The sequence below is a fragment of the Microtus ochrogaster genome, chromosome 4, assembly GCF_000317375.1.
Source record: "Microtus ochrogaster isolate Prairie Vole_2 chromosome 4, MicOch1.0, whole genome shotgun sequence".
In the NCBI taxonomy this organism is placed as follows: Eukaryota; Metazoa; Chordata; class Mammalia; order Rodentia; family Cricetidae; genus Microtus; species Microtus ochrogaster.
The window spans coordinates 91,502,708-91,517,234 of record NC_022011.1 but is presented as its reverse complement, the minus strand read 5'-3'; the positions used below and the strand labels follow the sequence as shown (position 1 = coordinate 91,517,234).

Sequence of the window (14,527 nt, the reverse complement as noted above, 5' to 3'; positions counted from 1 at the left end):
ACACACACATGCATGTTTGCCTACACATACACACACATGCATGTTTGCCTTAGTCCACATGCCTACACACACACACACACACACACACACACACTGTACTTTTTTCCTAAATCCCTCACCCCCTCCTCCCCTTTTTGAGACAAGGTCTCAGCCTATGTCTCTCCACCACCACACCCGGCCAACTTTTTGTTTTCTATTCATTCAAAAAATAATATGGAGGCTTGAACATATTTACTGCATCGGGCTCAGTTCTGGCACTAAAAGATGCCTGTTCTAGACATGGCCCTCCCCACAAGAAACCAGCCAACCAACAAATCACTCGACCTTCTAAGAGCCATGAAGGAGACAAGCGGCTGAGAGAAGATTTCCTGGAAATAAGGCCAGCAGGCCTTCCTTAGGGAAAGGAAAGTCACAGCTCTCCAGAAAGGGATCATAGGAGAATAGAAAGAGAGACCCTTTGGAGATAAAGTCACCAGGGAAATGATCGCTAGGGAACTCCCAGTGAAGTGAGAAGAACCTGCTTAGGCAGAGGAGAGTGCCTAAGAGGTTGCTGAAGGAGGGGATGGAGGGAAAGGGCCGAGGTGGGTGGGAGCCCCCTAAGTTCTGCATAAAGATCCTGGGTGGGAAAGCACTTAGGCTCCAGGACAGAAGAGAGGAGCAGTGGGCTGAGCAGAGAGAGCAAGCTAGGAGTGGCCCAAAAGAGCCTGGGAGTCGGCAAAAGCTAAATCGTGAAGTGCCTGCCTTCCAGACTAAAAGTTTAGAGGGGTGACTTTCTGGCCTTTAGAGAATTAAAGAAAAAGACAAAGTGGATCCAAGAAAGCAAGCTCAGGGAGGGAACGGTGACCACCCATCCTGGCCAGAGGAGATGATGGGGAACCATGAGAAGCACTACCTAAGGGTAGAGTGGACAGAGAGAGGCAGCACCAATGACGTTGAACGTAGAACTGGAGAAGACAGAAAATGTCACCCAACTCTTCACGTTCCAGCGTGCTAGTCAAGAGCGTGGGGAAGAGGAAGGCAGATCCCAGAAAAACACGGACTCAGATCCCAATCTACCCAATCGTGACGTCTGTGAGGCACCTAATAGCCTGGGGGTCTGAACAGAGGTCCTTGAGAAGTGAGGTGTTGAAAGTCCCAACAGAGCCAAGCAGTGGTGGTGCATGCCTTTAATCCAGCACTTGGGAGGCAGAGGCAGGCGGGTCTCCGTGAGTTCACGGCCAGCCTGGTCTACAAAGCCAGTTCCAGAACAGCCATGACTATTACACAGAGAAACCCTGTCTCGAAAAAAAAAAAAAAAAAAAGTCGAACACAAACTGAACATCTGTACCCAAGAGGAGTTTAGGGAGAAGACAGACAAGGGTGGGATGAGCTCTCTCCACCTCGCTGTTTAAGAAACCAACAGATTTAGTTCTGAGGTGTGAAAAGAGGGTGCGGGGGGGGGGGGCAGGAGAGGCAGCACTAAGTAGATATATTTATTGCCACCATTTCATTTGACTAAACAAGTCATTTAAATTCTGGCAAAGGAAAACTTAGAGTGATGAACCTCCGTCTTAAATATGAAATGTATTTATTGTGATTTTTAGAAATTAGTTTCGACCTCTCTTAACCTGGATAGTCGCAGTCACCTAGAAGAAACAGAAGTCTGCTGTTGGGACTGCTAAGTAATAAATGTCCTGTAGGCCGGCACTTCCCTTGTAACCCACACATTCCAAATGCAAATAAACTCCAAACCAAGCCACGCCCTGTTTAAAAACTCTTTATGCAGTCATATTTGGCAGCAGAAAAACATGAGGGCTGGCCCCTCTCCCATCAGAGCAAGACGATTCTGAGTAAGAAATCAGCTTCATTTTCCCTTAGCAAGAATCTTTCACAAGAAAAAAAAAAATAAATAAGGTTGAGTGTGAGATTTAAACCACCTACAAGATAAAAGAAATTCCTTGTCTTTACAAACCCGTTTCTTTCCGAGCATGTTGACTACCACAGGCAAATCAGACTATTCAAGTCTTCTGATCAGCCATATATAAATTATATGTGTGTGAGTGTGTGTGTGTGTGTGTGTGTGTGTGTGTGTGTGAGTGTTTTCTTCTCAATCAGATCAAACAATTGGCTGCAAGTCTGCATATGCAGACTTGACTAGTGACCCTGAAGGTTGCATCTCTACTAACACAAAAGCAGGTAAGGCCAGCGCATCTGATAGAGTGCTTGCCTAGCTTGCAAGAAAAGGAAAAACATACAATCACAAGTTCAGTCCCGACTACCACCTAAAATCAGGTGTGAGGCCAGGTGTCTGTAATCTCCTCAGACAGGAGACCGACAGGAGGATCAGAAGGCCAACGTCATCCTTGGCTACAGAGTGCCAACTTCAGAGCCAGCCTGAGCTACAGGAGACCCTCTCTCAAAAAGCATTTTTAACAGGTGGAAAGGGTACCATGAATGTCCATTTTTATCTTAAAAAGTTATTTTTCCCCAGTGTACTCTGAGAAAGAGAATAGTTCTGATTAAAAAAAAAAAAACTTTATTTACACTGACAGACAGAGGCCAGATGTGGCCCATGGACTGTGATTTTTTCCAATCAGTGATTTCATCAGCAGAGAACTAGGGAGGATAAGAGCTCAGAAGAAAGGAGAGGAGTGGTTTGAAAGAGAATGTCCTCTTAGGCTCAGGTATTTGAATACTGGGGCCCCAGCCCACCGGTGGTGCGATTTGGATCGGTTACGGAAACTTTAGTAGATGTATCCTTGGTGAAGGAAGTCCCTCTCTAGGGTTGGGACCTGAGAGGGTATGGCTTCACCCCACCTCAGTTCACTCTTTCTGTTTTGACTTTGTAGTTGAAAATGGGGTCTCTCAGCCCCAATCAGCCACCTGCTACCAATGTTTCCCCACCCTATGAATGATACCTCTGGAACTGTAAGCCCAGGTAAGCAGAAAAGTAACTCGGACACAGGGTAAGGCTCTGTGGGACGCTGTCCTCCCACTGGGGTGGGAGTGGGAGCCTGGTTCCTCTGCCAGGTGCTGCTTTCCAGTCTAGAACACGTCCCTTCCTCTACCCTTCACGCTTAAACGTGATGACAGTGTCCAGTGTTTCCCCTGCTCTCCCCTTCCCTCTGACCACATTAAGGTCAAAAAGGCTGAGCCATAAAGGGGCCAGTCACCTGGTTGCTTGAGACTCTCTACGTGCTGATTTCTGTGTCTGCATTATGAAGAGGACTTGGGTCCTTCCTACACAGCTCCTAAGACAGTCATCCGAGTTCTTAGTATGTGGACCACATGATCTTCCAAGTCAGAATAGCTGGTTCCCAGATTTGCCTTGATACCCACAAGCCACTCACTTCTAGATTGTCATTTGCATATTTCTTTTCAGGGTCTTCTATAATTTTTTTTGCCAAAACTATTCATTACCTATAAGGAAGTGCTCATTTGGATGTAGGGCTGTAATTCAGCGTTCTGCCTGAGCAGGTAACAACACATGCGTTAGCTGCAGGTCTCAACCTCACACAAACAGCATATCTGTAAGTCATCCCCAGTGTACTCCAGCTCTTGGGCCACAGAAGTCATCCTTCCCTAATCATCCAATTACTTAAGTTATCCTTAAAATAATTTCCTCATGTAACACATATAATTTTGTACTTCAGATATTTCCCTGACTTGGCAGCTGTGAAACAGGGAGCATTCGTTAGTTATTGGGGAACAGCCTTTGGCAAAGGCAGAGGGCACAGTGGGAGAGGGCAGCGAATAAAAATGCCGCTGTTGGCATCACACAGCCCGAAGGCCCGCGAGGAGCCCAGAAGCCAGGCCGGTGCTTTCATCTGTAGTCTGCACATTGCAGGCATGAAAGACTGGTAATGAGAAGAGCCAATGAGGATGCCCGGCCCAGCTTCCCTGCACATCCCTGCTTGTGCAGACTTGCCCACTGGTGAAACGCAGAGAAACGGGAGGATAATAAAAAGGAACACGTGGTGCCTGCAAGGATCTAAATCCCAGGTTAATAATTCTTAAATTGCCAACCGCAGGATCAGTGGGTAGACAGAGAGACTGGCTGCCAGTCCTGACCACCTGAGTCTGATCCTCAGGATCCACAGGGTGGAAGGACAGGGCTCTCCCGGAAGTTATCCTCTCTCTGCTTTATGGGAACAGTGGTGCCTCCACTTACACACACACGCACAAATAAATAAGCAAATAAATAAATAGAGTGTAATAAAGTTTTAAAATAAAGAAGTTTCTTTATCTAAATATCACTGCAATAAGTTACTTTTAAGATACTTAAGGGTTTTTTGGGTTTTTTTTTGGATTTTATGTTTTGTTTTGGCTTTTCAAAACAGTGTTTCTTCTCTCTATAGCACTAGCTGTCCTGGAAATCACTCTGTAGACCAGGATAGCCTCAAAGTCAGAGATTCACCTGCTTCTGCCTCCTGAGTGCTGGGATTAAAGGTGTGGCACCATCACTTAATATTTAAGCAATACTGATACTTAAGTATTTGAGAGAGACAGACAGACTTGGAGAAAGTAAAGAATCTTAAAAGGGAGATAAATAGATAGATAGATAGATAGATAGATAGATAGATAGATAGATAGATACATACATACATACATACATACATACATACATACATACATACAGATATATTCTCATGAATAGAGTTTCATAGACTGAGTTCCAGGATGACAGCCAGGGCTACACAGAGAAACCTGCCAGAAAGAAAGAAAGAAAGAAAGAAAGAAAGAAAGAAAGAAAGAAAGAAAGAAAGACAAAAGTAAAAAAGCAAAACAGAGAGATAGAAAAGGAAAGAAAGAAAGAAAAAAGAAAATCCAGAACTATTAAAAGTTACTTATGCTACAAAAACCCTAAATTCGATCAATGAAACACTTTGCAAAAAGTAAGTAATATTACTGAAACGCCCACCAAGACTGCTGATTGTCTACAAGAGTCTAACTCAAGTAAGAGCAGCAGCAGGGCAGACACAGCTGCAGCACCGCCCAGTGCAAACAGGAGGGGACGCCTGCAAGCACGGTAAGTCGCTTGAGGAGTCTCTTGAAATCTCTGCTCTCTGGAACAGAGGTACAACGTTCTGTCATTACTTAAAAGAAATTATTTCCCAGGTGGGTAGTGGATAAGTGGAAACTTAAAATGTCGGAAGCTCAGGACTAATCCAAGATGGTGCCATTAGCCTTCCAAACAGCAGCTGATATAATTAATAAGCGATTTCCTAATGAAATAGCCAGTGAAAATGAAAATCGGCTTTCAAAGGAGCTTTTCTTTCCTAGTGTTCTCAAAGATCCATCAGTGCTCAAGTAATTAACTCCAAAGAGGAAAAGTGAAGGCAGGAAAGGAGGCTCACAGCACTGCCTGGCAGAGTGGACAGGTGGGCAGCCTGTTGCCATGGGGTCATAAGACCTCACTGAAGAGCAAGCAGATTTTGAAGTTAAGCAACATATATCCATATACATTCAAATTTCTCCTCACAGATTCTGGCTCATTCCCCCCCAAAAAAAATGTCCAATAACATTATCAAGAGCCACATCTTTGCCGGGGCTTTGAGATAACTGGTTTTATTTCCAGGAGTGCCACCTTAGGACTCCAGAACTGACTGTGTGATTCATATGATGCCAAGAAGTGGGAAGATGCTAAGAAGCAGCAGGAAAAGAAGGGTAACGCTGGGCTAATGGGGGAGGGAAAGATGAGAAAAGACAGTCTGAGGAGGATGCCCTTAACTGCACTTCCTACCCAGGGCAAGGCAGGAAGGGTACTTACTTCACGGAATGGAAGTCCGACTACCAAGCAGGGCAGCTGGCCAAGCAATGACAAGCACATTTTCAAACTTTCCAGATGAACTAAGCTACTTGGCTGCTTTCAGCCCTAACCTTTCCAAGATAAAGTATGTTTCATATATGTAGCTAACTCTAGGATGACCAATGAGCCCACACCTAATGGAATTCCTGAGGAAAAAAAAAGACTACTTATATATCTAAAAAGAACTGAGTATAAGACAGTTGAGGTGTGATTCAAGTTTCAGATTTGCTCTACAAACAAACAAACGCTTCAGGTCAACAACCCTATAAAGTAAAACGGAAGCATTAACCACCAAATGTCATACATTTCTCCCAGGAACTCACAGATATACGCCTGCCTCTGCCTCCCAAGAGCTGGGAATTAAGGCTGAGCCACCACATCTGCCCAAAACATCTGTGGTCTGAATCAGAAGTAATAGACCTAAGATGTGTTTTCTAAATAACAGAGACTGCAGTTTATGCACGTGTACTATTTATGACGGAACAACATTAGCCCACACAGTAACGGTCACAGAAAAGTTTTTGAAAATAGCTGAAGTCTTTTTCAGGAGGAGGCGGTGAGACCAGGTCTCACTCTGTAGCTAAGGCTAGCTAGGCTAGAACTCTCTACATAGCTCAGGCTGGTCTCAGCCTTGTGACAAACCTCTCCTGCCCCAGACTGAGTGCTGGGATTTCAGGTAACACTACATTCAGTCATTTCCTAAAATATCGGGACAATGATTACAACACTGAGATTTTTAAAAGCAGTAGCCGGGGGAGGTCTTAACCTAGGTTTGGATTTTCTCTGCCAATGGAAGCACTGCTGAAAGAAATCGGCAACAGAATAGCAAGAGCAAAAACAATGTTTCAGAAATATAAAGCCAGTTGAAACATACAAGGCGATTTTGTAGACCTAGCAGCCAAAGGATGGCAGATTAAAGTGGCTCTAGCCGCCCAGACCCAGGCTCAAGTAAGAAGCAGGAGCAGGGAGCAGAGATAGACGCAAGGAAGTATTAACAAGGAAAAGATTGGAACCCCTCCGCCTGGTGACTAAGCAGTGACTAATCTCAGCAGAGTGGAGCAGGAGACAAAGTAAAACAGAAAACGAGGGGGAGGAATATGAAAGGGTCTCCAGGGCGACAGAGAAAAAGTGGGTTCCACGAATAGAAATAGAGGTGCAGCTGACATCCCTTGATGCAAATATAATTCATTTTTAGACAAAATGAGTTAGCATAGACGAATCCAGGCTAAATGACCTGCAAGCTATGGTAACATTGTTTCTAATGGAGAAAAGAACTTGAAACCAGGGCCTTTCCTGTGTTTTGAGGCAGGGATCATGTCCTCCCCCAGGCAGGCCTGGAACTCAGTACATAGCTGGGGCATGCCCTGAGCTCCTGATCCTCCGGTCTCTCCAGTGCTGAGACTACAGAGGCAAACCACACGGCCCAGCTCCGTCTTAGCAGTTTTGCTTAGTGCTTCTTTTCAATCAATATTGATGCATTCATTCCCACAACAACACGGAGACAGTTCAGTCATAATCTTCTATAGTAAGAATGATGAGAGGTGAAACCAAGCAGTATTTAGAGCCCTGAAACAGGAATAATCATAAATAAACAAAATCTACTTTCCTCTCTAATCTAGTACTTTCACACAGGAAAAACAAAAACAAAAACCCTCTTTCATTAACAAATAATTATATAGTTTTCCTTTAAAAGCTTATGATAGGAGCTGGAGAGATGGCTCTGCAATTAGGAGCACGGGCTGCTCTTCTGGAAGATCCACATTCAATTCCCAGCACCCACATGGCAGCGCACAACTGTCTGTAATTCAAATCCCAAGGGATCCAACATCCCCACACAAACATATAAACAGTGATAATACAGCTCTGCGGAGTCCAATGCCTGCTGCATTTAGGCGTGCCTTTACCAAGACTAAGCATAATTTTGTCTATTTGGTTTTTTCTTTTTTTTTTTTCTTTTCTTTTCTTCCTTTCTCTTTTTTGAGACAGGGTTTCTCTGTGTTGCCCTTGCTGTTTTGGACATCCCTATAGATCAGGCTGGCCCCAACCTTAGAGATCTTCTTGCTTCTGCCTCCAGAGTCCTGGGATTTTGGGCATGTGCCACTATCAAATGACATTGTTTGTTTCTTGTTTTGTTTTAAGATTAAGCATAATTCTGTAACAATCATCATTTCATCTGAAAAAGGCAGTAATTATAAACCTTCATTTGGGTATAATTTGTGGTGGTGGAGGGGACAATACCTCAAAGTTTCTTTTGATTTTTTTTAAGTTACACTAGACAGAGCTCTGGTCTCTTGGTACCAAAGTTTCTATGACTGTTTCAAAATACAACCTGCAATCTCTCCAGTTCCACAGTATCTTACTATTATGACCCGTGCATGAGGTGATGTAAACATGAGGTTATGAAAGTGTGTACGCTCAGAGCATGTTCTTCGGCCATATGGTTTTCCAAAGGCGTGCCACATTCTTTGCGGTCAGTAATGCCAAACACCACCAACAGCTCAATACCCCTGTTCTCCATGGCAGGAACATTTAAAAGCTTACCAGCCTGCCGTGTGCCTTACACACTAAACTTCTGCCATAGATTAACAGATGCAAGCAACAATAATATTAATAACAACAAAACAATTAACAGCATTTGTCCAACATCCCATCAACTCTGAATTATTTAAATGCTAATTCCTGATGTAAGGCTGAGAATATATTTTAAGTCGGAATTTCTGTACAATTAAATCTAAATGGTGTACCCTGGGAGCAACTAGAATGCCCATGCTAGAAAAGGCATACACTTAAAAATACCCAGAAAGGAGAAAATGTCAAGTGGTGAACTAGTTAAAATGATTAGATTGGGGGGAGAAGGGGTGGTATTTGCAAACTCTACTCCAACCCCCCAAAAAGAGATCAATCACATATCACAGTGAAGTGGTTAATGCTGTCTGAAGTTGGTGCGTCTATGGTTTTTGGAGCCCTCAAGTCTCTCAGAAAGCACTCGATGTCAGTGCGAATAAGGCCGTGTGCTGCATGGTCTAGTTTTTGCCAGTTTCCCCCAAAGTATGCGTAGCTTTAAAGACTGGTACGCAGGAAAATGATGACAATAATCCTAAAGACCGTCCTAGTAAACCACAGACAAACATTTAGACCACCTTCCAATTAAGCATATATCAGGAAAATGGTCCTACCCAAGTACTGACCATCAAAATAAATTGTGTGTGTGTTTGTGTGTATAATGCATTGTTACCACTTGTGAGCACAGAGAAAACTACCAAAGAAATAATAGTTCCTTTCAAAAAACCATGTAGCCAACATTATAAAACATCCATTAAATCAGTGTTTCTAACACTGACACGCAGGGGTAAGAACGATGCCAGCCAGCCCAGCTGAACCAGAGACAGCTTTTAATCCAAAAGCAACAATAAGTGCTACAAATTCTCAGGGACGCTGCAACACAGGGCGAGGGTAATTTGAAAGCGTACACGAACTGCTGAATTCTTCAGTGACCTGCAGCGAGGGAAAACTCGGCAAACACCCCGGTTCTTTCTGAACAATGACCTAAATAGTGGACTAGAAAAGAAACAGATGACACATTCCATTCATCTGGTGGACCTCAAAGACGCAAAGGTCGCACAGTCCTTTACAATTTAACGCGACAATGTGATCACTTTAGTCATCGTAGTGTCTAGACAAGGAACGAAAAGGAAAAGAATCAGACCATCAGACGAGAAGGGCTGGTTTCGGAGAGCAAAAAGCACTAGGAAGAGGCTAAATGGTCCGGGAGAAAAAGAAGTTCTGGGACCAAGTGAAGTTAAGTCACAGAATGACAGAGAAGCCAAAAGTCCCGCCGGACCAGTCTGTACTGATTTCCAACTTTTCCTAGACGTTAAACAGCTCCTTCAAAGCCAGTGTCCCCGGCCAATCAGAAGTTGGTGACAGGGTCAAAGTGGATGGTGAGTGCCAGGCTAGGTCATCCCCACAAATGTTTCATCCCTGCAGGACCTGAGCCAGCCACGGGATGGAGTGGGTAGGCCGGTTTGGTGGAGCCAACGACCGGGTGCGGATAGGCTGGGTGGGGGCGCGCGGTGGGGGAGGGGGCGCCTGGGGACACAAGCGCGGCCACTTACGAGGACTTGCTGGGCGCAAAGAAGTCCACGGCGAACCCGAAGTAACTTCCCTCGGGGCCGGCGTACTCGGCGGGGTTTTCGACGTCCAGGTTGAAGGCGCCGGCGAGGGGCAACAGGAGGCCGGGCAGAAGCAGCAGAAAGCCACGGGGGCGAGGACGCAACAGCAGCCACCCGGGAGCAGCCATCGCCGGGGCGCGGAGCCCAAAGGCTGTCCCGATGCCCGCCTGCGAGCGCCCAAACTGCTGTGCTGTGCTGTGTTGCGCTGTGTTGTGCTGTGCGCTTGCGGTCAAGGGCGGCCGAGCGGCTTGGAGGCGGGAGGCTGAGCTGGGCGGCTACCCAGGGGGCGCGGTGTGCGACGCGGGACTCCGGCTAGGTCGCTCGCTAGCGCGGCGGCTGGCACTGAGTACTGGCGAGGCGAGCGTCGTACCTCAGGCCGGGAGCTGCTTGGGCTGGGGGTGGGGGGGGGGACAGAGAGGAGGGGAGGAGGAGCCAGGGAGGCCGGGCCGCCCGCCGAAAAAGGAAGTCGCGCTCATGGTGGCCTCCCACAGGAGAAAGCCGAGCGCACTTCCGTGCGCGCTGGCAGCGGGTCCTCGGAACCCGCCCCCGGGGCTGCGGCCCAGACCCAAAGGACCTGGGGACACCGGCCGCGCGCCTCCACCTGGGCCTTCCGGCCAACCCAGCCAGCCAGAGGATGGCGACAATGAAGCTAAAGAGGCCCAGGCACACCTCGTTCCCCGGTTCCTCCTGGAACTTCTGGGAGACTTTTGTGTTTAAGAATGCGGAAAGCGTTATCCGCTTCTCGAACTTCTGCTACTTAGGCCGGCAGGCACTCAGCAACAGAGAACTCTGTAATTATGTGCTATTTCCCTCCCCTTCTATTCCCCACACACTGAACTTAATTATAAACTCCCAGAAGGTTGCTAGCACTGCCCCTCCCAGAAGCGGTGTGTGGACCCGGATCTCGCTGGCTGACAAAGTGTTGGGAAGGCAGACTAGGTGATGAGTCTTCCAATCCACCCAGAAGAGTTCAGGCCTCATTCCTGCTAGGAGGAACGAGGATTTGGAAAACTGATAGTCGGTTTAGGGAGTTCAGGTAAACATGATTTTAGAGCTGGAGGCAGAAAGACAGGAATGGAACCGGAGCACTTGAGGTTCAGTGCCTGTGGACAAGGGCGAGCTGAGTGCTCCTTCTATACAGAAATCTTGGCCCGCTTCTTTAGATTCCTACTTCCTTTTCAGTCAGTGAATGACTAAAGAGTAAAGTTTGCTCAGAGCCGGCACACTAGAAAGAAGGCTCGGCGCTTAAGTGTTCCCTCCCGCTTTGGTAAAGTGGTCCAGCACACACATGTTGGCTCACAAACTATGGTGCACACACTTATGCGCAGACGAAACACTCATTCACATACAACATTTTTTTTTTCAAGTTTGCTCAGAGTCTTCCTATGTTGCACATGAAATGTTAAAGAACTTAGTGACTTAGTCGGGTGTGATGGCAAATGCTTTTGAACCCTGGCACTAGGAAGTCAGAGGCAGAAAGATCAAGCCTGTGTAGCAAGTTCCAGGCATATGCCAGGTTTGCATGTGAGACCTTGTTTCAAAGAAGATAAAAGAGGAGGAAGAGAAAGGAAAGAAGGAGAAAGAGATCCCTGTCACAAACGACAGGAAAGTACCTCAGTGACAGCATATATTCATCCAACATTAAATAGTTCTATGTGGTGTCATGGATACACTTAATTGGGTTATTCATTTTGATTTTTAAAATTTCACTAAAAGATGCTCCACATAACCATTGGGTGGTCTTACCAACCACAGGCCAGCATCTTTGCCAAAGCAGTGACAGGAAATCTACTGTGAATATGTATACATAAGATCATGTACCAGGCCAGGCAGTGGAGGCGCACGTCTTTAATCCTAGCACTTGGGAGGCAGAGACAGGCGGATCTCTATGAGTTTGATGTCTCCTGTTCTACAGAAATAGTTTCAGGGAAGCCAGGGATTCACAAAGAATCCTTGCCTCAAAAAACAAAACAAACTAACTAGCAAAAAAGATCCTGTACTTGCTCCTTATTCCTTGACACCATTTGGGGTTAGAGTCTGAGGTTTAAGGAGATAGTGGCTCATGGACAGCAAGACCATCCTCTGTACTCCCAGTGACCTCTGTATCTCACTCTGAAAACCACACAGCTCTCCAGACAGAAGCTCTCAATTCTAAAGATGAGCCTGGGGTTTCCCAAGTCCCGTTCAGATAGTCGACATGCACAAATTTTAAGAGGAATCACAACTTTTACTGAATCGAGATTTAAAATGACAACATTGTCTTTCATGATAACTACTTGAGGAAATTTGTTTTTTAAATGTTTTTAAAATTGGTACCTACTCTAACTATATGGTTGTTGTAGTACGGCCACTTGTTTGTTCCCAGTTGCTCAGCCCCGAAATAACCACACAGAAACTATTTTATTTGCTGTACTGTTTGGCCAATAGCTTAAGCATATTTCTGGCTAACCCTCAAATCTTAATTTAACCAATTTCCATTCATCATCTGTGTATCACCATGAGGCTGTAGCTTACTGGCAAAGTGTCAGCATGTCTGTCTCTGGTGGTGGCTTCATGGCTTCTCCCTTACCTTACCTTTTTTCTCCAAGCATTCGGGTTAGTTTTCACCACCTAGCTCTGTTCTGTCTTGCTCTGCTATAGGCCCAAGACAGTTTCTTTATTAACCAATGGTAATCACAGCATACAGAGGGGCTATATAAATCCTGTCTTAATACAGCACTTTAATAACCACAAAAATTCCAGTTCTGGAAGTTATTCTGTGTGCTCTTCCACATGGACTGCTCCACTGCTGAACAACTGAATTAGGGCTTAGGCGCAAAAGCCTCAGCATTTCCTGTATGTTTAGAATTTGCTAATACAGAATCTTCGTTTGCCTTTGGGGGTGGGAGCAGGTAGGACTGGAACTCACATTTCTGTCTCAGCTTGCCGAGTGCTGATTACAGGAGGGAACCACTATACCCAGGAACCTCTCGCCCTTCATTTTGACCAAGGCTTCATGCACCTAAAACTGGCCCTAAAACTGTCTAAGTCATTGAGCATTCTCAAGGTTGAGCTTCTGACCCTCTTGTCCATACTTCCCAAACTCTGGGACTATAGGTGTGTATCACCTGTTTTAAAATGTTTTAAACTAAACAAACAAAAAAAAAAAACACAGAACACAGTAGTTTTTCAATTCCATGACTCATAAATAGAATCATGTGGGCCAGTTTGAAATGTGGCCAGCAAGTCCCCAAATGGTTACTAATGCTTCCCTCCTATTCTTTTTTGTATAAACATGACCTTGCTGTTAGTGGAGATTATAAATTAAACTTCTAAAGCACATTTTCTTCAGGCTTACGATAAATGTAAATAGTTATAACCAGAAGGCCTTTACCAATGGTAGTGTCAAGACTGGAAAAGTTCCTGTAGAGACAACCAAAGATGCCAGTACAAGTTGTCAGGATCTTCAAGACAATTGATGGGAAGAAAGGGTACCGTCAGTATCAGGGACTCTATTTCCTGTCCCATTTCTTTTCGGCAGCTGCTCGGAGCTACACAGCTGCTTTGTGAGCATGGAGAGAGCATTCTTAGCAGTGAAAGTCATGGTCTAGGAATTGCAGAGCAGGAAGAGCGAGTTTCTGAGAACTGTGGATCCCCGTTCCAGGCTTGAATTATATGTCTTCACAGTGTACTATTCAAGATGGTGCCTCTATCTTTTTAAAGATGCTAGTATTTAGGTTTCCAGTTGTACTTTCTTCTCTTTTGTTTTGAATAAAATAAAAATAGATTAAAAATGTTTTTCTCTTTTATTAAATTTATTTGGTAAATAAAATATATAGCTGGATGGTGGTGGTGTACACCTTTAATCCCAGTACTCTGGAGGCAGAGGCAAGTGGATCTCTATGAGTTCAAGGCCAGCCTTGTCTACAGCGTGGGTTTCAGAATAGCCAGGGCTACACGAAGACACTCTGTCTTGAAAAACAGACAACAAAAGTGGTAAGTAGCAACTTTAATGAAATGCTCTCTGAGGAGAATACATATTTTCATATACCTAAGCCAGTCTCAGACAAACATATGCAAGAAACTTTTAAGGATAGCCTAGTGATTTTATGACCCAAAATGTAATAGTAAATGACATTCTTTAAAAATAAATAAGTGCTGGGTGTGGTGGCTCATGCCTTTAATCCCAGCACTCTGGAGATAGATCCAGGCAGATCCCTGTGAGTTCAATCAAGGCTAGCCTGGTCTACAAAGTGAGTCCCAGGACAGCCAGGACCATTACACAAGGAAAGCTTGTCTCAGAAGAAGAAGGAGGAGGAAGAGGAGAAGAAGGAGGAGAAGGAAAAGGAGGAGGAAGAAGAGGAGGAAGAGAAGGAGGAGGAGGAGAAGGAAAAGGAGGAGAAGGAAGAGGAGAAGAAGGAGGAGGAGGAAGAGGAGAAGAAGGAGGAGAAGGAAAAGGAGGAGGAGGATCAGGAGGAGGAGAAGAAGGAGGAGGAGAAGAAGAAAAGAAGAAGAAGAAGAAGAAGAAGAAGAAGAAGAAGAAGAAGAAGAAGAAGAAGAAGAAGAAGAAGAAGAAGAAGAAGAAGAA

General features: G+C 45.2%; 1 protein-coding gene across 2 annotated transcripts in view; it reads right to left on the bottom strand.

Moving 5' to 3' along the window:
• The window catches only part of Itgav (integrin subunit alpha V), a 72,769-nt gene extending 62,429 nt beyond the window's left edge, over window positions 1-10,340 (bottom strand). For both annotated transcript variants that reach the window (XM_005346651.3, XM_005346652.3), the window contains exon 1: window positions 9,904-10,340. In XM_005346651.3, coding sequence (XP_005346708.1) covers window positions 9,904-10,088 — 185 coding nt within the window. In that variant the 5' untranslated portion in view covers window positions 10,089-10,340. The remainder of the gene's footprint in view (window positions 1-9,903) is intronic.
• Between the last annotated feature and the right edge of the window lie 4,187 nt (window positions 10,341-14,527).